General features: G+C 35.8%; 2 protein-coding genes across 2 annotated transcripts; both read left to right on the forward strand.

The window, feature by feature from the left end:
• The first annotated feature begins 355 nt into the window (after window positions 1-355).
• On the forward strand, window positions 356-2,858 carry LOC113774624. Its single transcript, XM_027319197.1, has one exon. The coding sequence runs from the start codon at window positions 1,086-1,088 to the stop codon at window positions 2,334-2,336; it is 1,251 nt and encodes a 416-aa protein (XP_027174998.1). The 5' UTR covers window positions 356-1,085; the 3' UTR covers window positions 2,337-2,858.
• A 17,520-nt stretch (window positions 2,859-20,378) lies between these two features.
• On the forward strand, window positions 20,379-23,031 carry LOC113775988 (homeobox-leucine zipper protein HOX11). Its single transcript, XM_027321055.1, has 4 exons — window positions 20,379-20,711; window positions 21,335-21,681; window positions 21,984-22,063; window positions 22,475-23,031. Exons 1-4 carry the CDS (start codon window positions 20,432-20,434, stop codon window positions 22,809-22,811), a joined length of 1,044 nt encoding a protein of 347 aa, XP_027176856.1. The 5' UTR covers window positions 20,379-20,431; the 3' UTR covers window positions 22,812-23,031.
• The last annotated feature ends 690 nt before the right edge of the window (window positions 23,032-23,721 follow it).

Raw genomic sequence — 23,721 nt, forward strand, 5'->3', positions numbered from 1 at the left:
ATTTTTGAGTTTTGACAACCCCCCCCCACCACACACCAAAACCAAAGACAACAACAACAACACAAAAAAGCTCAAATAATTAAACACATAAGGTGGGAAAGTTAAAAAAAAAATAAAAAAAAGAACGAAGAGGATAGCGGAAAAAAAAATAAAAAAAAAAAAGGCAAAGGTGGGGGACCAATCACACACATACTAAGTGGGTCCATATCTCACTTGAATGCTGACATGGCACGATTACAACCCCAAACATTGGTGAAGATTGGAAGACACCCAACAATACTGTACACAGCCTATGCAGCTGATTCCCTCCCCCCTCTCTCTCTCTTGCCCTCTTGTTTCTGAGCTGTGTCCTATTCAATCACACAAAATCTCATCACAAAACACACACACTCACACACAAGCAGACCGGATCCCTGTTCACAGTCAATATGGAAACCCCACTCCATTTTCACTCAAACTGTAAGCTTTAAGCTTCTTCAGCTCATCATCATATCCCTTCACAAGGTCCTTCTCTCTCTCTCTCTCTCTCTCTCTCTCTCTCTATTCTGTGTCTATACAATTTTTTTTTGGTTTTTATATCCTTATTTGGTAAACCCTGAATTGGGTTTTTTTTTTTGCTTTTAATTTTTGGACTGCTTGTAATGAAGTGGTTAATTTAATTTGTCTGTGTTAGATTAGCGAAAATTGTTTCTGAGGTCAGAATCTTTTACCCCTCTTTTGTCTGACAAATATTAGGGTTTTGACCCACCAAAAAAAAGAATAGATTTTTCCTTGAGTTGACTGGCAGATATTACTGAAAGGATTTTTGGTTTTATATTTTCTGGCTAAATTGTGTTAGGATTTGACCAGAAAGTTTCTGAGGCCATTTAATCAAAATTTTGAGAGTTTTTGCATTACATTTTGTCGACATTTATCTGAATTTTCCCTTGTAAGATCAAATAAAGTTAGGGTTTTGGGTGAATTAGCTAGAAGAAGATGGTTGATGATTTTTTGGTTTAGGGCAAAGAGTTGGGATTCTGATTTCGTTGAGTTTGAGCTGAGAAAGGAAGGATTTTTTTTTTTTTGGGGGGATTGTTAAATTTGTGATGGGAGACGGGATGAATCTTGACCTCAATTTGGGGCCTATTGATCATTCTAGCGAAAATACTGAGCCCAGGTCGGGATCGTTTCCTGACGAGACCATGAATTTGGAGGACTGGTTAGGTGATGGTCCTCTTAATAGGGCTATAGAACCATTTAGGCAGAGAAGACGGTGGCGGTCGGTTTGGAGACAACTACAAGTGCCACTTGAAACAAGGGACATTGCTATGGAGCTAATTGGTGGGAGTGGATTACAAGCTGGTGAGGGTAGTGTTGCAGCAGAGGATGCACCGGTGGATGTGGTTAAAACGTGTGAGAACAATAATGTGTTCTTGGAAGATGAGGCTTTGGGAAAGAAGGATGATGATGAAAAGGGCAATGGCGAAGCAGGAAGCTTTTTTGATTGCAATGTATGCTTGGACCTGGCCAAGGACCCTGTTGTGACTTGTTGCGGTCACTTGTTTTGTTGGCCTTGCCTCTATAGGTGGTTACATGTTCACTCAGATGCCAAGGAGTGTCCAGTTTGTAAAGGGGAAGTGACCATGAAAACTGTTACCCCAATCTATGGCCGGGGAAAGAATGCCCGACAGTTAGAGGATGATTCAAATCTGAAAATCCCCCTGAGGCCCCAAGCACGACGTGTTGAGAGCTTCAGACAATCTCTACAGAGGACTGCTTTTACTGTTCCTATGGAGGAAATGATTCGGCGTCTTACCAGTAGGTATGATTTGTATCAGGTTCATTCCCACAATGCTGATGCTTCACGGGACTCACCTGAAAGAAGCCATTCGCTGCTCAACAGGATCCTGACATCAAGAGGAATGCGCAGAGAGCAGAATAATGTAATATCACCAGATGATGTAGTTGACTTTACACAGAGCAGTCCTACCAATTCAGAGGTGGGGGAAGCCGGACGAATTTCGTCACTCTTGCTTCGTAGATCACATCCAAATCAAGCTGCTATCTCTCATCTGACATCCACCTTGAGTTCTACAGAAAGGTTAGTTGAATCCTACTTCCGTAACAATCCCGTTGATAGGACTCAGGAGCAAACTTTGCCAGTGGATGATAGAGATTCTATCTCAAGCATCGCTGCTGTCATACAGTCGGAGAGTCAGACAGTAGATACTGCAGTTGAAATAGATTCCACAGTTTCACTCTCCACTTCATCTTCCAGAAGAAGGAATGATGCTTCAAGAATTTCAGACGTGGACAGTGGAGATTCACGTCCCCATAGGAGGAGAAGATTGGGTTGATTTGTGCTTCTCCTCTTTACTGTTGACTATCATTCTCTCTGCTAAATGTCAAGTCATGGTTTGAAAACGGGAAGTGCCTCTATGTTACTACATATCGGCTTGTTCCTGAGAATTCTTGCCTGTCTTCTTTTTCATTCAGAAGAAGAAACAACGCATCAAGACTTTCCAAATCTTGATACTGGAGATCCACTTGCGTTAGGAGTAGAAGTTTGAATTGATTTGATCTCCTCAGCTTCACTTTCATATTGCGCTGCTGCTCCTCCTCAGTTTCGAGTCACCTTTTATCTACATCAAAATGCCTTCAAATAAATATAATAGTAGTATTTTCTGGAAAATATTAAGCTTTGCTCTTAGCATTGGTAGCGATGAGGTACCTACAGAAACTTTGAAAAGTTTTGGTGTTTAGGATTCCTGGTCGATGACCTTGTTGCAGTAATCTGATTATTATGTGGTTTCAATTTGTACATGTTTGTAGCAAATTTTATGAAGATACAGACCAATTGATAGTCATCTGTTAAGATCTTTCCAGGTATCAATGCATGTATGCTATAAAGTTTGAAAATCCTCATTTCTTCTTTAGTGGGGAATAGGGCACCGGGTTGTTTCCTCATTAATAACTACACTATGGTGTCATTTGTGTGTGTTGATGGGTGTCTGCGTCGCATGAAGAGCACCCCTTTTGGCATCTATTTCTCAAACTTTGCTTGAGGTTTGGCCTCTCCTACAATATAGATGCATTCTTTGGGAATTGTGATTCAGGCACAAGAGTCAAATTAAGTGCATTTATTGTGAAAATCTAGTTGTCTTTCCCTTAGCTTCAATTCGTTATTCAGCTAGTAAATAGTAATCCTGCCTGCCAATTTGGGGTGGTGGCTTAGTATATGCTATATATGGGTTCTTATTAGTAGTATCTAAATTGGAGGTTGTCAGATATGAGTATCCTGACATTTTTTTGAGGTTTGGGGGGTGGGAGGGATTGAACCTAGCCCTGCCTTTTCTCTCTTCCTTTGCATGTGGAAGCTGCAAGGAACTGGGGACAAACAATAACATAAACAAAATGCATCTCTTCCAAATTGATTCAATCACAATTTGTGTGGGAATATGATAAGGGGAAAGGAAAGATTCCGTGGCAAAACTTGTTTGGATTTCAACTTGGTCCCAAAGCCTCTGTCATTTGGCCAGGACATAATTAACTCTTGAATGAGCTATGACCTTGCAGTAAAACACCGCCGTGGCATGATTTGGGTTATGTGAAATGATAAAGCGTTAAATGCTGTTAGGGTGATTGGACTGATCTTGACCAAATTCGGACACTTGTCCAAGGACTGGAAGAGGAACGCCTAAGAATTAGGTGGACTAGACCCAGGGACCAACTATGGCTCTCCCTGTAAAAGTACTTCGACATGGGAACGTATAATTTCGTGTACGTTGTTCGCAATTCTTTTTTTTTTTTTTTTTTTTATAAATCACATGTATCCGCGTTTGTCTTATCGTCTGCGATGCGGGGAAGCTCTTCTAACATGATCATTTCTATTTTCATGAGTGTCGAATCCAAGAATAATTCATAATTGAAGGATGCAAGTTCGTAGTCATTTCTATTTCTATGAGTTTCGAATCCAAAAGAGTTTCGAATTCCTACCAATTACATAAGCATATGTTGATATTCGTGATTTCATGAAATTATACATGCCGTGTCCTTGAAACTTAATCCATAGAGACATCACATTAGCTAAAATGTCATGAAGTTTGTAGTTCAACTTTTAAACCATCCATTTTTCTCCTACCCCTCCAAGGTTTGGATTTTTTTTAAACAAAAAAAAAAAAAAAAAAGTAAATAAATGGAAATAAAATAAGTAAATAAGAGCGCTCTGTAATTCAAGTTGGTTCTACACAGGAGAGATTATCAGGCGCTCTGTCCATGGGCCATTTTAGTATTTAAGAACTAGCAATTCCGGCACATCCACATAGTGAAAATCAATTCACCAATTAAGCATGATTAAAAAGAACACAAGCAAAATACATTTCTAGAAGTTCGACTTCTACTACTTTTCTATGTTGTAAATTGTGATGTTATTGTTAGCTTAAAACCCTTTTACAGAATTTGCAGATTGATTTCAAGGAAAGTAAAAAGATTTTTCCACTCAGAAGCTCACAAATCCCACTTAATGATTTCATGACTGCACAAAAATCAAATTATTTCCATTAAATTTACAGCTTAATTGCATGGAAGGTAGAAATTATAATTCTTTTATAGTTGAACAATAGTTGAGCAAATTAAAGTTAAATTGTCCGAAGATTCATTCATTTAGAGATCCCTTGTCCCTCGCCCTTTTTGATTATGAATTAAATCCCAAGATTTATCAAATTTATTCAATACCTTGTACGAAAGAAGAAACAACAAAGTTTTCTGACTTATTCGTAATTTAAGCAGGAAACTCACTTCAAACACACAAATACAGTAAAAAAAAAAATGTTTTATATACTCCCAACAAAATCCTTGGTTACTTTTGACTTTTCAGATGGCCACTAATATTTGAGTTCATTTTTTCGCTTTTTTCCCTACTTTTTTTTCTCACGGAATTGGACTGACTCCCAACATTTTTATTTTTTATTTTTTATTTTTATCCACGGTAATAAGAAAGATAGAGCAAATTATGATCCTCCTTTTCTGTAAATGTAAATTTTACTTCTTGTAAGACATAAGAAGAGCAAAACTCGGCCCAACTCAGCTTCCCTCTCATGAACGCGAAACCATCTTAGTTACCATCTCTTTGATTTTCCAATGTGGGACAAAATCCATTTATTTACAACAATCTCCCTGTTCTGATAGGGCACTATTTGTAAAAAAAAAAAAAAAAAATTGATTACTTCACATCATAAATACTTTTTCTTCAATTAACTTTTTTATCTCATCAATCATATATAGTTTTATCATTGTCGTGAAAAGTGTAACAATATTGTGTTAAAAAAAAAGAAAAATTATCCGAATAATCTTCTATCTAAATACACATTATTGTTATTTTCACAATTATAAACACTTAATGCAAGTACTACTACACATGACATGATACAGCTGTGTGGTTGCCGAAGATATAGTTGTTGCAACATCGTCTTCGCAATCGCAAGAGCCCGCTCTAGCATTGAAGACAATCATCATGTCAAGAAAACTTCTCCAACTTTGTCTTGGAACTGTTCCAACGTTCAACCAAGGAATCAAGACTGACTGAGTCAATATATATATATATATTGGATGTAAATTCTGTGTCTTTTATGGAACGGGTACTGTAAACGTCAATCAAAGGGTGCAGTCCGTAGAGGGGAACTATTCGGCAACTTCAAACTATACAATGATGCCGAATCTCAATACATAAATAGGGATGGCAACGGGGCGGGGTTGGGGCGGGGGACCCCTCCCCCGCCCCCCGCCCCCGCCCCGTTGCCTATTAGTTCCCCCCGTCCCCCGCCCCGTCCCCCGTTTCCTGCTCCCCCCGCCCTTGCCCCGCTTCCCCCGCGGGGTTAATAAAATTTTATTATATAATTTTATTAGAATTAAATTTTAATAAATAATCAAGTACTAAAATATCAACACATCACTAAATTATTATTCATTGTAATTTTACAATTGAAACTCATAAAAACAATCAAACAGAAGTTATTTGAATACAATCCAATATGATAAAATAAATATAATTAAAATAATCAAGTTTTCACTTTTAGTACAAATGCAATCACTAATTCATTATTGTGTTTGTGCTTTTTTTTGAGAAAAAAGTGTTATTCTATTAAGTGTAAGTAGAAATTTAGTATAAATGTATTAGTAAATTTAGTATAACTAATTAATAATTTTTATTAGTAGACATGTATAATTATTCATATAATTGATAATATCAATTATATTACATAAACTAATATACACTATATAATACATCTAACTAATAATATCATTATCATAAATTTATAACTAATTAACTTACATATTATATATAATTATATATATATTTATATATATATATATATATATTTTTTTTTTTTTTTTTTTGCGGGTGCGGGGCGGGGGATGGGGCGGGGGTATACTCCCCCGCCCCCCGCCCCGTTTCTAAGCGGGGGGGAAAAATTCCCCCCCGCCCCCGCCCCACCCCCCGCCCCAACCCCCGCCCCGAGAGCCGGGTGCCCGCCCCCATTGCCATCCCTATACATAAACAAAAGTAGAATAAGCAGTTAAACATATTTATTAATCGGTCCTCTGTGGCAGAGATAGTATTTATTAGTTGAGGCGCATAATTGATGAGGACTTTTCTTTTCGTTAATCCAATCAAATACACAAAAAAAAAAAAATTGCATTTTGATCTTTTTTTTTTTTGCGCCGTGTTAATCTTTTTCACTACTCTTTTGTCTTGCAACGACATTCTTCCTCTATAACAGATCTGATTTACTTTTCCAATTAAGATACGTAGAATATTTGTTAACCAACATACCAAGAACTATTAAATTTTGTTTAAATTATGCTTATATGTTTGTCGAAATAAGGTAGTTTTTACTTTCTTTTTATTTCTGGCTCCGAATCAAAATGAGCTAGTTTATTACTTTATACGAAATTATCTCAACAAAATTTACAAGGAAAACCTAAATTTTATTTTGGGCCTTCAAAATTTAGAATATGGTCAAAAGAATCGTTTCATTTCCGCTAGTTGTAAATAACATATAGTTTTTCATTTTTCTTTTTATTAGATGATATATTAAATTAAGATAATTAACTTTATTAGTGTATCTTTATATATCATCTTTATTAATTATTCAAATCTTTGATCTTCTTCATTTGAGAAAAAAAAAAGAATCAACTTCTTTTGTTTTTCTAACGTTTGCTTATATCACACACGAACCCTATATATAACACATGCAAATGAACAAGTTCAATCTATATTTAGACACTAAGTATGTCTTTTTCTTTATTTCATAACATAATACTTTTCCTTAAAAGCATTAATTTGCCATTATATATGTCACCAAGAACAAGGTTTGCATAATAACCAACCTAGGTTTGAAAATTTGCTCAACTTGTCAAGAAATCAAACATTTAATCATAACATGTCTCTTTCTAAGCAATGGTCTTGCGGGTGTTTTTAGGAAACTTACGCGCAAATGTTTTTCGCCGATAAGCATATTTGTGAGATTAAACAGTGGATAAAAAGTATTTTCTCAAAACAAAATATTGGAAACATATTTCATCCAAACATAGCATGTTTTACTCTCTTACACTCAATTTACGTCCGCTGCATGGCTCTTAAAGGCGATTATTATCTGTATATTGCTCTCACCAAAAGTTCCGGGTGCATTGGAATGATGTGTTTTCTTGGACACTTATATAAAATTTTACTCTTATGTATGATAGTTGTTTCAAAAAAAGATATTGATATTTGTCTCCCAAAAAACAAAGCGAGAATATTCTCTTTCTCGATGTAGGTCGAGTTTTGGGCGATTTCCGGCATCCGGCCCAAGACAAAATTCTTAGCTACGTTTGCTGCAGAAAATGTTGGACTATGCTGGGTCTAGATACTCCTAGGCCCATTTCTCTCTTAAACACCATCTGGTATGTGGGTCATGCAGCACTTAGTAGTTGATCAGTGTAGGAGTGTAGGCACGGGCTCCCCTTATCCAGCATTTACTCCACTCTAGACCCTTCCATCCAGTTTTTTTTACTTTTTTTTTTTTTAATTTAAATGTGTGGGAGATCCTCGACTCTGGAGCTCTCACTAACACTTCCTCCTCCCTTTCCATCCAGTTAATTACTCTAATTACATACTCTGACAAAATCCTAATGAATTTTGTGTCCCTCTCACAAAGTTTTCATTTTTTTTAAAAAAAATTTCTTAATAAAGAGGAATGGGATTTAAGAAGTAAGAAAAGAGAAGAGGGATCATAACTTAAGACCTCTAAATTCTAAGATCTTAACCTTAATCGGTAGAGTAAGGTCTTCTTGGTCACAAAGTTTTACATCACTTAATAGTAGAAGGCACATGGGATCCTTAGTGCCACTTCTCCAGTGGCAACTCGGTGTCATTTCTATATTTATACTATGTGTCCTATTTATTTAACTTGTCATGTGTTATTTATTTAAATTTTTTTTATTTTCACATGATAAGTGGGATTGATACTGGATTTAGCACCTGATAGTAGGTTCCCAACTGGGTAAAAGGCACTTGTGGTTGGACCAATAAAACTTGCCTGCTTATGCGGGAAAAAATGGTTAAGTACTTAACTATTACCAAAATAAGTGATAAATCTAAGTCACGAGATAATTATACTAATCTATCATCAAACAACCTAAAAGGAAAATCTATCATCAAATAAACTGACGAAGTCTGTAATATTTTCTTACTGCTGCTAATGATCGACAGCATTGTAGTTAAACTTTACTAATAAACAGAGAGATTTATTGTGTTTGGTATATCTCATCTGAGTATTTGTGTACGTCCCTGTCCATTAGTGTTGAAAATGACATGAGAATGAGTTCATAATAATATTGGCGATAACTACAACAACAACAACTATCAAAGTAATCATAATAATAATGAGAAAATAGACACTGCCTTTGAGAGTAGGAAAAGGGCATCAAAAGCTGGCCGAAGAATACTCCATGATTGATTCACCACACATCAGAATGGCTAAGCGTTTCTTCCAAGCGAACTTAGTCAAACTCCTCATTATATCTCAAAAATTAGATCCTTATGGGCTGTTTTCATGGAATGCAACGATTTTGGCTACACGGGTCTTCAATCATTTAGCTAAAATCTTGGGAACAAATATTATCGTGCAGCAATTTAATTTCATGTAGCATGGACTATCGATTTAGGCCATAACCTGGTTGGCAATCTGGCTTCATCATGCCTTGACCCTACAAGATGTTGCTGTGAGGTTATATCAAGTCATTGGAATATTGGACTGCTCAATCAGAAGAGAAATGTAATTTCCATCCTTATTTCTTGGAGAAAATTGCTAAGTGAAGTCATTTTTCACATTCTATATAAACCATTATTGTTTTCATTTTCATTAAATGTTTCTCTATAGTGTTCCATTCAACAGGATAATAAACCCATAATAATTGGTGGGAATGTCTCGTATATTATCAGCATCATGACATGAAGCATTTCTATGAGATTTTGTCCCTTTCTTTGCCAGCATCAAGAAGCATCCCAAGTGCACAAAAGCGAAAGGCATTGCGTGCATGTGATAATGATTATGATTAGAGAAGTGATCAATTATAAGAGCATGACAAGTACCTAATCATCTTGTCTGTCTAAGGGAACAAAAACGATAGTTCTATTGATAGGGTTTGCATGAGAAGCTGTCTTTTCAAGCTTTCCCCCAAATCAAGTGATCTTAAACAATTATTGAAGCACTAATAATTTAATCTGGCACTTCAAGTCTCCGCTTGACCTAACGTGAGAAAGACATCGAATTAACTGAGGTTCATTTTCAAAGGGACAGAACTGAAGTACTTCTTTTGAAATTTGTTGCCACTGCAGGTTTTCACAAAGTCATCACAACATTAGGTAACATGGAAGGAGTATGTACATGATCTTTGTGACAACATAAGATAGATTTGTGCATTTGACATTAAGAAAAGCAAGCAAGATTTTTTTTTTCAAAGGCGGAAAAAAAAACACCAAAGTGATTAAAAATGCTGAACTTGCTTTGAAACAGCATTTGTTTTTCGACAAGTATATTCTTGTCAAAGCATTAGAAACAAAAGAATTTAGACAAACTTGCACAAAAGGGCTGATATTTGGATCTGAAAGTCATCTGTTGCATTGCTAAACAATCTCATTTATCGGATTTATGAAACTTTCGAGCATGCATGTTTTGACCTATGCAGCTATGTACGGTCATAGTGTTTTTTTTTTTTTTTCAAAATTTAGTATACACTTAAATAAACCGTTAAGTATTAATACACTAAATTGATATACACAGTAAAATTTATCAGTAAAACAAAGTTATGCCACAGGACAACAAGTTATTGAATAAGAATATAACAACCTTACAAATTCACCACTATACCAACCCTAGATCCATTCTATCATACTCCGCCAGTGAAGTTTTGCATTTTTCCGACGAAGGATCTGAGTACAATCTGATTCTTCCAGTAGATGATGTATGGCGAAATAAGTACCATAACCGTAAATTAGTGGACTTAGCTGAAACAGTTTTTTCTTAAATTCAAAAGAAAACGACAAGTGATCCCATAAAAGCTTTCCTCTCAGGAGTCAGGACTCAGGAGAGATGCCATGGAACTGACTTCTTAAGTGCTACGGCACAAGAAGCCACCAACGTTGATGCTTAGAGAAATGGCCGCAGAATAATTACTCCAATTTGCAGACAACAGATTTATAGCCACAGCCCTTGTTTGCACTGGACTGTACACAATTTGACTAGGGGCAACGGCTCCATACGGTTTCTTGTAATCAAGGCTTATACTGCTGTCTCTGCCACAAAATTATCTGATCTCAGGTTGCTGACAAAAGATTCATAGGCCCCTAAAGCTGCCTGCTCGAGAAGCCTTGGGTTTTTATTCATAGCACCTATACATTGCTAATGGCTATGGCTAAAAAACTGCTGCAACTGGGCCTATGCATGACTGAACCAAATCTCCCAAAGTCAGCTGGAGATCCTTTCCTATGCAAGCTAAACTGTTCGCTCCTATGGAGGAGTAGAAAAGAACAAGAAAATACAAGCCAAACCGGGTCGAATATGCAAACGTCTAATCAAATAAAATCTCGGAAATCCCGTTCAGATGTTCAGATTTGATGTGACCATCAGATCAAGCCATAAAGATGATGAATGAAGATTGATAAAGCATGACTAGCCAACCTTGAAATCATCCCATTATGATGAGGATTTTTTTGTTGGTCAAAGGACAAAAGTTCTCTAGTAGATAGGAAAATGGTCTACGGCAAGTTTTGTGTGGAGATGATTAATTTGCAATGTTGAAGAAGGTTAATTAGTGCTTCAATCAAGATCAAAAGTCAAAATTAGTCCTCCATCAAATGCTGCAATGATTCTTGATTGACAATCATTACCTTTTGGACTCATTAGTTTAAGCGCAATTTGCTAGCATAATTTAGTGTGAGGTATAGTTAGGTCAAGTTTCAAAAGCAAGAAAAACATGTACGCCCCATTAGAGAAAAAATTGAGTTGATTTCCTATCATTCTAACAATAGTACGGCAATTAGTAAAGATTAGTGTCCCATGCTTTCAAAGCAATCATATAGTTAGGCCTGTCAACGGGTCGGGTCTAGACCCGGATCCGGACCGGATCCGTGAAATTATTGCGGGTATGGGTAGGGATTTAATTCCGTTTTCCGGATCCGGATCCGGATCCGTTTTGTCAAACAAAAAAACGGGTCGGATACGGAATATAGTATTCCGGCCCGTATTAGACCCGGATCCGGATATAAATGAATTAATAATTTTAAATATATATATTTATCAATATAATTTGATTAGAGTGATGTATTTTAATAAAGTTAATTTGATTTCTTTTCTTATTTGGTTTTTTCTTTGCATTAGTTAAAAATTAGTTTACAAATATATTTTTTTTTCATTTTTATTAGAAATTATAAATTTTGCTAAATTTGTTCGGGTAGACCCGGATCCGGATCCGGGACCCGCCGGACCCGCCGGATCCGGATCCGGAACATAGAATAAAAGACCCGTCGGGTAAACGGGTCGGGTCCGGGTCCGGCATAGTAATTCGGGTCCGGGTCCGGAATAATGAATTCCGGCCCGGACCCGGCCCGTTGACAGCCCTACTTATAGTTTGATTGCACCACTTCTCTCACACCTTTTTCAATTTCTGCTATCCCGCTAATTAATTCAATGAATGACGCTAGCTTATTCCTCCGACTACAGTTGGGACTTGGCAATGTATTTTCAAAAAATGAGATGATTTTGTCCAATTGCAATCATGTCTTCTTACAAAAAAATTCAGTTTGGTTGCACAAGTCATTTGGATTGCTGGAATTGCTGAATTATTTCACATAATATTTCGTTTACATTATAAATATTTTTTTCAATTTATTTTTTTATATTTTAAACTATTTTTTTATATCGCATACATCATATTAAAAAAAGTATTACAGTAATTATTTTAAATAATACTTTATCCAATCACAATCATGGTAACTAGTAACAAATAAAATTAGTTGAGCGGTAGGGAATTAAACCTAAATGTGATTGTAGACAAAATTCAAATGGATATAAAAGTCCTGAACTATCAACTTAATCGTGGGACGCATGTGTATCCCTATCTTGAATTTTTTTTTTTTTTTTTTTTTGTGTTAAAGGAAAGATTCCAAACTTTATAAGAGAGGAAGAGGGGAGTATTTGAGAGTCTAATCAACGATGATCAATGTCCCTAACAACTAAGTTAGGTCATGGGTACACATCCCTATTTTGATTGATCAGTTGTAAATTAATAACAAAATGCAGATAATACAGCGCGTTTAGATACATTATTATTTTATATAATATCTATACTCACATTACAAACACATTATCCAATAATCCTTTTATCTCACATAAATCATATTATTAAAAAAATGCTATCGTAATAATTTTTGTAAATGCTAATCTCTTAATAAATGTGGTTCCTATGGGCATTGAGTAACCAAACTATTTATGCAAGAAAGCCAGTTTGTATTGATGACAAAATGGGTAAAACTCGTGAAGGAAAGCGACAAGACCACAATCAAGTCTCCATAATTCCACTTTTTCATGTGGTGTATGATCAATGGTAAACCATCAAGCCCCATGAACAATAAACGCATAAAACGCAAGCGTAGCACACTTGAATGGGTAAATTACGCGTCATCAGAATTTAATATCCCTAAAGATATATTTATATGGCAACTGCATGATCCTCTTTTTCTTCTTCTTCTTTTTTTTATTTTTTTGTTTGGTAAGGGTTAAATGTATGATTGCAATGAGCCATTTTGTCTATGACTTTATAGTACTACAAAAATTTTGCCTAAATCTCATTTTTCCCTCATATATCATTGTATTTGAAATTACTAAACTAATTTACTGAATATAGAGCCAAAGCAAGTATTTCTAACTGAAATACAAGAGCGATATGGTAGGAGAAGAACGTGTAAGTAGGAAATTTTAACACTTACAAAAAAAAAAGATATGGTAAACGAATTTGAAAAGCATGTTACAAAACTTAAAATCAAGACGACATGAAGTCATTATAATATACCTTCCTATTGACCATTGGCCTATTGGGGGTATTGTGTCATGTAGCTTTTTATTAATTTCTAAAGGAGGCATCGCTATACTTGTCTCATGTGCTTCAATTGTACTGTTAAACTCTGACATTATGCACGAGGGAAATTGCTTTATATGTTTCAAGTAGTAATGCTTGACAAAATAATAGGAAAATGGCCCTTGAATTCTAATTCCGTTTGTTGCCAATGTACTGAATCACGCAGTTGTAAAGCGCGGACTACCATGATTGACATGAAATATATTTCTTAAATTAGCCCAAATTACTTCACATAAAATGTCTTATTGCATATTGTTTTTATATTGACACAACAACGATTATTCTATTTTCACTCCTATTCTTATATTGTGAGGAGAGGGAATTAAAAGGAGATAACTACTAATTTACACGAAGGGATTGAACTATCTTCATATCAAAAGAGTGAACTAAAATACCTTTTAAACTAAGTCTAAGTTGTGGGATTTGATCATCCAACACGTCTAGCTAAAAAGTCAACTTGTCTAATTGAGTCGATTAACATAGAGAGGGGGGAGAAGGGGGGGGGGGTGGTTTTCAACCTCTCTAGCTAAAAGCCAACTCACCTAAACGAGTTGATAATCGTCTAATTGCGTAGCCAAGGTCATAGAGGGATTTTCAACCATCCTAATGGAAAAAATAAATTAAAGAAGGAAAAGTAAAAAAAAAAAAAAAAAATCTACTTCTAAACTAATTCTATGGTCTGGGGAGTCCTACACAAATTGACTTGTAGGGGGTCGATAAGGAGATGGGATGCACAAATGATTGCTAGGGAAGAATATGTCTGCTGAGGGTGGTGGCAGCTGTCCCCGTCAAAGTGGATCCCATAGCTCTCCTCATCCTCGTAGAGAAGTAGCCTTAGCCTTAGCCTTAGTTACTCTGTCTATGATTTTTTGGTACTGACGCTGTTGCCTAACTCAGTTGAAAGCGCTGTTGTTGCAGAGAAAAACGTCATCATCCCTCTTCGACTTTGCTCATCAATCCTTTCTCTGTTTCTCACACAGGCCACTGTAACCTGGACTCTTTCTCTCGTCTCTTTTCTCATGCATGACTAGACTGCTATTTTTGTGGTTGCCTACTTGCATTATCTAGCAAAAAAATACACTACTGCTACCGTTCTCAGAATACTAACTGGATAATTGGGATTATTCATCTTAGACAAAACTGACCTCACAAAAACAGGCACTTAAGCATTGATAATACATACATTATTGTATGTATGTATCTTAGTTCTGCGTACTGTTGTTGTTGGTAATATACATCAATAACATTGCAATGATTACGCAATTAAACAAATTATATGTAAAAGTGTTGATGGCTTGACCAAATCGCTTTACGGAGTTCAAACCTTATGATTGTCAAAATGTTTAACCTGTTCATCAGGGGGAACGGAGGAGAAAGCTGAAAGAGAGATGGATGGAAAGCGAAAAAGCGGAAAGCGAATTTGGTTGGAATTGGAACGGGCGAATGGGGGCCAGGATTGTTGGGCTGTTGTCAACCTTGTCAAGATGTGGCGGTGATTCGTGTGGTGTGGTTTTCCTATGCGTGTATATATATATATATTCTTTTTTGTGTGTGTAATTAATTTCTTCTTATACTAAATGCACCTTGAGATTAGGGAATTTTGAATTTGACACCTCTGTTTTCAAGTATCTCCTTCACAAAATCCATTAAGATTAGGAGTATTACTAAACAATGCAAGTGAAAATGTAAGGGAAATCTTCTTTTTTTTTTTTACAACAATGAAAAAGTTATCGATAAAGGATATAAAAAAGATTTTTTTTTTTTTTTAAAAAAAAGAGCAAGAAGTAGAACCGTTAGTTTGTCTTGTTTATTTAATTATAGTATAGCATATTTTCACTGGTTTTTTTGACATATATACAGTTCATTTTGTTGTTTTCCATTTAAGATGCACACCTAATACCATACCAGTGTATCAGAACCCAATTCAATTTTGTCTAAACTGTAATGTTATGAGGGTAGGTGAAGTCTGGTAATGAGTTTACCTGCCAAGGCCACCAAATTACTCCTATTACGGGTGGTGTAATTGAGTCTAATTAAATCGTATGTTTTAGTGTTCAAAATTTTTAATTTATCTTAATCAAGTGAAATCCAAACGAGCTTTTATTTAAGTAAGTTTCGAATAGTTTAAATTTGTTACATGTTTATATCAGATTTTTATAGTAATCGAGACCAAGCTTAAAACAACTTTGTCGAACACAAAATATTATTCAATCTAACCTTCATTAGTCAGCGAACAAAATTCGAACTGTGTGTGTTTCTGATTGATAGAGCTGAACTCAACACGAGCGAGCATCGAATGGATGAATTGTTTTTTCATAAACGGGATCTTCAGTGCCACTTTTCCAGTGACAATTCAGTGTCACTTCTATATTTATGCCAAGTGTCCTATTTATTTAGTTTGTCATGTGTTATTTATTTAAATTTCTTCTACCATCATGTGATAAATGGAATTGACACTGAATTTGACGCCGAGTAGTGACACAGAGGATTCCAACTGATTTTTTCAACCCTAAATCAATTCCTCCAACCATCAAATACAATTCCATGTCGTCTTTATTACTGGTTAATTCGTAAAAGAACATTCATGACTCTTTATCTCCCTCTGGTCTCTGTCTCTTTCATCGATGGATGGTATAGTATCTAAGTCGTCAGCAGTAGTCTATCATTTAAGCCTGCATGAGTTCAATAATTGCAATGATCCCAAAAGCATGACAAATCTGACCGCGTCACCTTCATGTAGGTGCGTTTTTTAATTTAGGACCTTCTTCTTCTTCTTCAAAAGCCCACCCGCATGCGCGTTGGACCACTGGTCTTCATTTACTCTCCATACTTGTTTAACACTTTAATTTCACATCCCCATTCACATAGCCCCCCATCCCTCTCTCCAAATGACACCAAGGCTCCCCTATCTATATCATCATCTTCATCATCATCATCCTCGTCATGATGCAAAACACACTACACAGGTATAATGTATGACTCTCATTATTTCACGCTCCTACATTGGATGCTCATTCATTGTTTATGTTAGTTGTTTAAAAAAAAATTTTGCATTAACAAAATTATTTTAAAATACTCTTTTATCATTGTGCAAGCCGTATCAATTGAGTTTCCTTTCCGAAACAAAGAGAAACAATGTGTCCGTATGGATTAAGTGTTTTCAAAAACTTTATTGTAACTTTGTATATTAAACACTTTTGCTATAAATGTATAGTGGAATTGCTTTAAAATTTTAAAAATTTATTGGGATTTATTAAGATTTTCTTTTACTTTCCTACTATAGCCACCTAGCACCCCCTTCTCTACCCTTTCCCTTAGCCGCCACTAGGGGTGTGCAAAATTGAAAATTTTTTATTTATTGACCGAATTCGAATTGAATTCAGAATTTTTGAAATTAGTAAATCGAAAATCGGAATTGAATTCAGGATTTTTGAATTCGTATATTTCGAATGTGGTTCGAATTCGGTAATAGGGTTCTTTAAATTGGAATTTTTTATTTTAATTTCAAATTCGTTTTTAATGCTAGAGAGATTCTTTGATGCCAAAATTTCGAATTCAAAGTTTCGAATTATCGATTTCGAATTCGATACACACCCCTAGCCACCACCAATAGGTAACAGTACTACTGTGCCCCTACTCCACTCTCCTTCCTCTTCTTAGATTGGTCACGACCAAAACTAGTCATTGCAACCAAATTTGGCCACAAGTAAAGAGGCGAGGAAGTGTAAGGGAAAAAAGGGAAGGGACGGGAAAGAAAAAGAGGGAGGAGAGAGGATGAGGGAGAAGAGTAGGCAGTGGTGCAAACAATAGAGGTAGAGTTGATGGAGGCATTATCAGTAGTGCTAGAGAGATGAGGAGGGAGGAATGATGCTGAGGAAGGGGGAGAAAAAGGGAAGAGGAGAAGGGAAGACATAATGGTGGTGATGGCAGCGGTGGGTGGAGGAAGAAAGAGATGGTAGAATTATTTTGTTAAGTATATTGAGATTATATTTAAAGTATTTTAGAAGTGCGTTACTATAACATTGTATGTGCAAAATTATATATGAAAAAAACTTCCAACCCAAACATGACCAATGCTAGCTCTCAACAATTAAGTGACATTTATTTTATATATGTATATATATAAGGCTCCAACATTGTTTTTTGTAATGGTTTACGTCTTACATACAAGACCAAAAAGGGCAAAAAAATTATGGTAACAGTTCTAGTCCTTATATGTTTGGTTTATTAAAACTTTACGTGCGATGAATAACTTACTATGGTTCTTTTTTATTTTTTTTACACTATGGGTATATATGGTGAAACAAATTTGATATTTATGTAAATCCAGCTAGAATATACAACATATAGCTTTCATTAGATGTTTTTCTGATGCTACTGTTGTTGAAAAAGTATGATGACCATATTCTAGTAGATACGTACAATAATTAAACATGTAAAATTTAATAACAATGTGTTGCCAATTATTGGGGGGAATTTTATCCTTTTGATAAAATGAAAAAATATTTGATAAATTCATTAAACAATTTGCCACCCCAATAGTCCAACAAAATATTTATCCGAGTCGACTAATGGAGGAGACATTGGATACCCAGGTCAGGGAAGCTTTTAATGATAAGCAAGGGTGGTATCAAGGATGTGATGATTCATTCAATTCAGTCTTTAAACGCCAGTTCTAGAACCAAATGAAGGGGTAGCAAGGACTCATTATGAACAAAAACTACTTTCCTGGGAATAGTAAAACATGGTCTGTTTGTCTGCTCAACTTAAAACATATGGTTGGGTGGCAGTTATGGTCAAATTTCGTCATAATCCGACCATACTTTTCTGCTGTCTTTTCTAAGTTCACACCTGCTTGTAACCTTTGTTCCAAAAGTGTGTGCTTTTGTTTAACGATAATCGAAAATGTGTTCTTTTATTTGAAACAATCTCCTTTTTTTTTTTTGGATTTTTATGTGGTTTGATTTTTCGTATGGCATGCAAGAACAACTTCTGGGGTTGCCTTGTCAAAGTTTGTTGTAGTTGTAATCTAAGTTATTGATTGTCTTCTTCGGACTGCGGGCAATTATTTACTGATAAGTCAGCTTCTTGAGCAACATGGCATAGATAAAGTCTCGAAATGAAAACCTCCTCTCTTTTTTTTTTTCTTCTCTTTGAAACACAAATAATGAATAGTTTTAATTAGACGATACGATTAATTTCAGAAATTTTATGTATAGGGCGGTAATCCAGCATTCACTATTCCAAGTTTTAGAAATACCACTTTCTACTCTAGAAAATAGATAGTTTCTACATATTTATTTACAACTGAAGCCTCGAATTCTTGTCGAACCTTTAAATGTTGTGCCAAAATTTCTTTGGAGAGAGTCTGGTACGCACAACAATTTTTCTAATACTACAAATGTTTCACAAGCAACAAGTTTCACAATTAAAAAGTTTTTTTTAAAAAAAAAAAAAAAATACATACTCGATCGTCTACCATCAATCCCTATACTTGTCCATATCTGAACAAGTTAAATACCCCAGTAATGAATATTCACATCATTGGATTTACATTTCATTAAAGCATGATAATATTGATCACTAGTTAATCATCTTATATATCATTTCCATAATGACTTGGCCCTATTTGGTTTACCATTTATTTCGATTGATTAATGTGCTATTATGAGATGGGTTGATGAAGTGAAATAACTTATTGTCACAGGTAGTCCCACCTTGTGACATTGCATTACTTGAAATTTCACATCCATTCCCTTTTAAGTTTTAACATTCTGCATCAGAATTTTCATCAGATCTTAACAACGACATTCAATACTAAATGGACGGTCATACTCTTTCCTCCTGTAGAGAGCTTTGATTAAATCAAAATGGAATCATCTTGCATCAACTTCAAGTCAATTTTGTTTCCGTATCCATATGAGAAACTTCAATAGCATTTTTTTCCCCTCACAACAATTCAAAGGCAAAATCTTGCAAAAACAACTCTAGATGGTAATAGCAAAATATTTCCGTTTGTATTACTATTTTTATAAATTTTTGTAGAAAAATGTACTGTAACAATTTGATATATGTGAGATAAAAAGGTGAAACATTACTACAGTATTCACTACTTCAGTCACTAGAACATATCAAGAATATACCCCTTCTAAGTTCTATCTCTACACCCCATTCACAGAGCACATAAGAAGTAAAATTATGAATTTGTTACCGACCCCATCATTCATTTATTAGAATTTGTCTTGATAAATCACATCAACATCCCCATATCCATGTCTCTCTTAAAAGATACTACTCTTATCCTGCATTATTCTTCCAAGTATGATATCTACTGTGATAGCGACTTAACAAAACTATGCCAGCAGTATAACACAATTCCAGTTGATTACTTAGATAATACACAGGTATTCATAATTGGGCGTTTCTTTCTTTCTCTTTCACACACAGCACATAGTAACGCATACCTACAGCAGGAGATTGAGCACAGTACTATATGTAGGGATTTAAAAGTCATAGGTATGAACCGCTGTGTATTTATATAGATTCACGTGCGTTTGTCAACAAGAATTTGTCGGTCAATCTTTACGTCCCGCAAACGAGGCAATCGAAAATTGAAGCACTTTTTTTGTTTTTTTGGTCATGCTAGGAGTAGGATATATCTCTATATTACTAGTGGTGTCATCTTTAAATTCTTCAGGTCTCTTCCTAACAGCTTCGTCGTTCAAAATATCTTACTTTTCTCTTCAATCATCATTGTTGAAAATATTCTCTGATCATGGAGTTAGCTTTGAGCCTAGGTGACACCCCAAAACCCTTTACATTTCTTGACAAAGCCCAGAAAATGGTGAATAGAGATCTAGGGTTTTGCATGGGTTTAGGAAAGGGTGCTGCTGATCGCGGTGGTGATCATCAGAGCAGAAATAGTAGAGAAAGTGATGGTGAAAGAAGAGGGTCATCAGATCCACCGGTTCAGCTTGATCTACTTCCTTTCTCTCCGGTTCCAAGAAGTCAAACTTCTTCATCCCAGCTCAGTTTTTCTTGGCTGACACAACACTGTAATTTCTCACTGTTTGATGTTTTGGAGTTTTCTGCCTTTCTAGCTTGGGGTTCCTGCCTGGTTCAACACTTGAATTTTACCTTCAAAAACTTTCTAAAAATACTTCAACCACCTGTTCTCAAATATTTTCGGAAAATTTATATTGCATGTAGCATGACTATTATTCAAGGTGGTATCTGTTCAAAGGAAAACAATAATATTACTCGAGGAACTTCTTTGTTTTCCATCTTTCCATCAAGATCTTTTCTTTTAATCTTTTACAAGGGAAGGAATAGAAATGAAGAATTGAGCTGAGTAGGGGAAATGGAAGTAGAGAATCTAATTTGATAGTCCGATTCAAAGACTAGGAAGTTACCACCTAGCAGCATGATTAACATTTTTCCCTAAGAAAAGTTTCTTTTTTTTTTCTCTCTCTCTCTCTCTCTTTGTTTAGACCGGTGAACAAGAACAATAAACACAGTTTCTATTCCAGATTATTCCTTCTGATTCGAGAATTTAAGGGGTAAAGCCTTCCAGGGTTCGCTTGACAGATGGTTTTTAGATTTCCTTGGCCTGAAAATTGTATTGCAGGTGATTTGATCACAAGCCTTATTTATGTTGACATATTTTCTGTTTTAACAGTGACTGTAGCTGCCGAACCGGGTTCGTCCAATGGATTCACGAGGGCGGTGGACGTGAACCGGAGATCATTAGGAGTGGACAAGGGCGGCGAGGAAGGGACCACAGCTCTGTCCTCACCAAACAGCGCAGCCTCATCTTTCCAGATGGACTTTTCAATCTACAGAAGCGGATCAAGATCAAACAAAAGATCAGAGAATGAAGCAGAGAATGATATTAGAGGAGGGATGGCTTCTTCTAGAGCAAGTGATGAAGATGAAAATGGAATGGCCAGAAAAAAGCTTAGACTTACAAAAGAACAGTCTGCCTTTCTTGAAGAAAGCTTCAAAGAACACAATACCCTCAACCCAGTAAGTCAGATTCTACTTACTTCACAATTCATATGTAAAGAATAGTAGTACTACTTGTAGTATTATTACAAAATAAGACCATTATTCAAGATCATGCTCAAGACCTCTGAACATATATTCTAAAATTATATTTCAGTATAATTAAAGAACTAAACCAAACCAATATAAATACGTAAAATAGGTTGATTTCAAAACCCCCCATCCCAACAACAAAACCCTTAACAAAAATAATGAAGGTGGTAGTTCTAGTTGGATGAGTGAAGCCAAAGCTAGCTTGTCTAATAGAAATAAATGTTTTGCAGAAACAAAAGCTAGCTTTGGCAAAGCAATTGAATCTTCGTCCTCGCCAAGTAGAAGTGTGGTTCCAGAACAGAAGAGCAAGGTATGCTTGAGTAAGAACTGTTAAGTATCATTTTCTGTTCAAAACCTACAAACTAAATGGATTTTGTTTCTTTGCATCAACTATTTGATTTTCTAATGAGATGGTTCTTCTGTTTGTTATGCATACTTGCTTTCATTGCATCAACTGTCCCTCAAATTGAGGGGTAAGTAACTAATTAAAGCCTCATAGCCATTCCAATTCTCATTTCGTAGTCTTTAAATAGTAGTAGTTTGACATGTTCGAATTTGGATATGCTTAACATTTTATTTATTTATCGAGTGAAATAGTTGTATTTTTAAAGAAATCCCATTTGTGTGTCTATGTTCCTTGTGATTTTCCTTCAATTCTTTTGAGGTTCCTCGTGATTGTTATGGCGATTGGAAAGTAATTTAGGGCATTTAAGGAATGCAGGACCAAGTTGAAGCAGACAGAAGTAGATTGTGAGTATTTAAAGAGGTGCTGCGAAACACTGACAGAAGAGAATAGGAGGTTGCAAAAGGAGCTACAAGAATTACGAGCCTTAAAATCTTCCCAGCCTTTCTACATGCAACTCCCTGCCACCACTCTCACCATGTGTCCCTCTTGTGAACGCGTTGCCTCCACCTCCACCGCCAACACTAACGTCACATCTCCACCGGCAGCCACTGCTGACATTGCTAATACAACACTCTCTCTTGCCAAGCCGAGGCTGACTCAAATGGTTCCGTTTCCACCATTACAAGTTCAAGGTCCACAGGCTGCCTTATGATGAATGGTGCTCAGCTTAATTGCTAGCTAGTAATTAAGGGCTTTGGCTTTTTGTACATATAACTTGATTTTGCTTGATCCTAATTGAAATATATATGACGATGTCCTGTGATTTAGGGAGACGATGCTTGAGATGAGAAGAGTTATTATAGTTGGACCTTGGAATGTAAAGGTGGTTGTTTCCAATTAATCAAATTAGGCAGACAATATATTTATGTTCGTTTGCTACGAAGTTTTTTAGTTTTTAGTCTACCTTTTCCTGTTTTTTGAGTGAGCTAGCAATTCATTTACGCTTGCCACCTCTAATATTTGGGTCCATTTTCTACTTGCTGAAGTTTTTAATTGAGAATTTTGTTTCTTGATCACTCTTGGACTTGATTGCTCGTCAAAAAGCATTCCCCTGAAGCCATGCATGCAATTTAACTTGCATACAAGTATTATTCAACATTCCACGTTTGTATTTTAGCCTTTTTTTTTTTTTTTTCCTTCTTTACATCCTAGAGGAAACTTCAAATGATTAATTAGGAAGAATTCTTGTCGATCAAGCACGGCGTAGGCAATAATTAATCATTTGTCGTAGCTTAATTTTCAGTTTTGCTGTATTGAATGGAGAAGATTTATGGCTTAAGTTTGGAAGAGTAGCAAATGCCAAAAAAACAAAAAAAGGTAGAGTTTCTGAGGCAAAGATTATCATCAAGAAGATTGTCGGCACAGATAATATCAGACTGTATTCCCCTCCAACGACGTACACCCAAAAAAGGAAAACAAGAAAAAAGGTCCCTATCAATCTTGTCATCAAGAAAGACTAAATTCCCAATTGCTGGCACAGATTCATGACACTGGCAAGTCATTGAACCATAAAAAACGTTAGGGGTGATGTGTAATCAATATAATCATTACAACATACTCCC

Source organism: Coffea eugenioides, chromosome 6 (assembly GCF_003713205.1).
Source record: "Coffea eugenioides isolate CCC68of chromosome 6, Ceug_1.0, whole genome shotgun sequence".
In the NCBI taxonomy this organism is placed as follows: Eukaryota; Viridiplantae; Streptophyta; class Magnoliopsida; order Gentianales; family Rubiaceae; genus Coffea; species Coffea eugenioides.

Coding starts and splice junctions, on each gene's coding strand:
- LOC113775988 (XM_027321055.1), top strand. CDS start 20,432: ATGGAGTTAGCTTTGAGCCTAGGTGACACCCCAAAACCCTTTACATTT. Junction 20,712..21,334: donor TTCTTGGCTGACACAACACT/GTAATTTCTCAC, acceptor CTGTTTTAACAG/TGACTGTAGCTGCCGAACCG. Junction 21,682..21,983: donor AACACAATACCCTCAACCCA/GTAAGTCAGATT, acceptor AATGTTTTGCAG/AAACAAAAGCTAGCTTTGGC.
- LOC113774624 (XM_027319197.1), top strand. CDS start 1,086: ATGGGAGACGGGATGAATCTTGACCTCAATTTGGGGCCTATTGATCAT.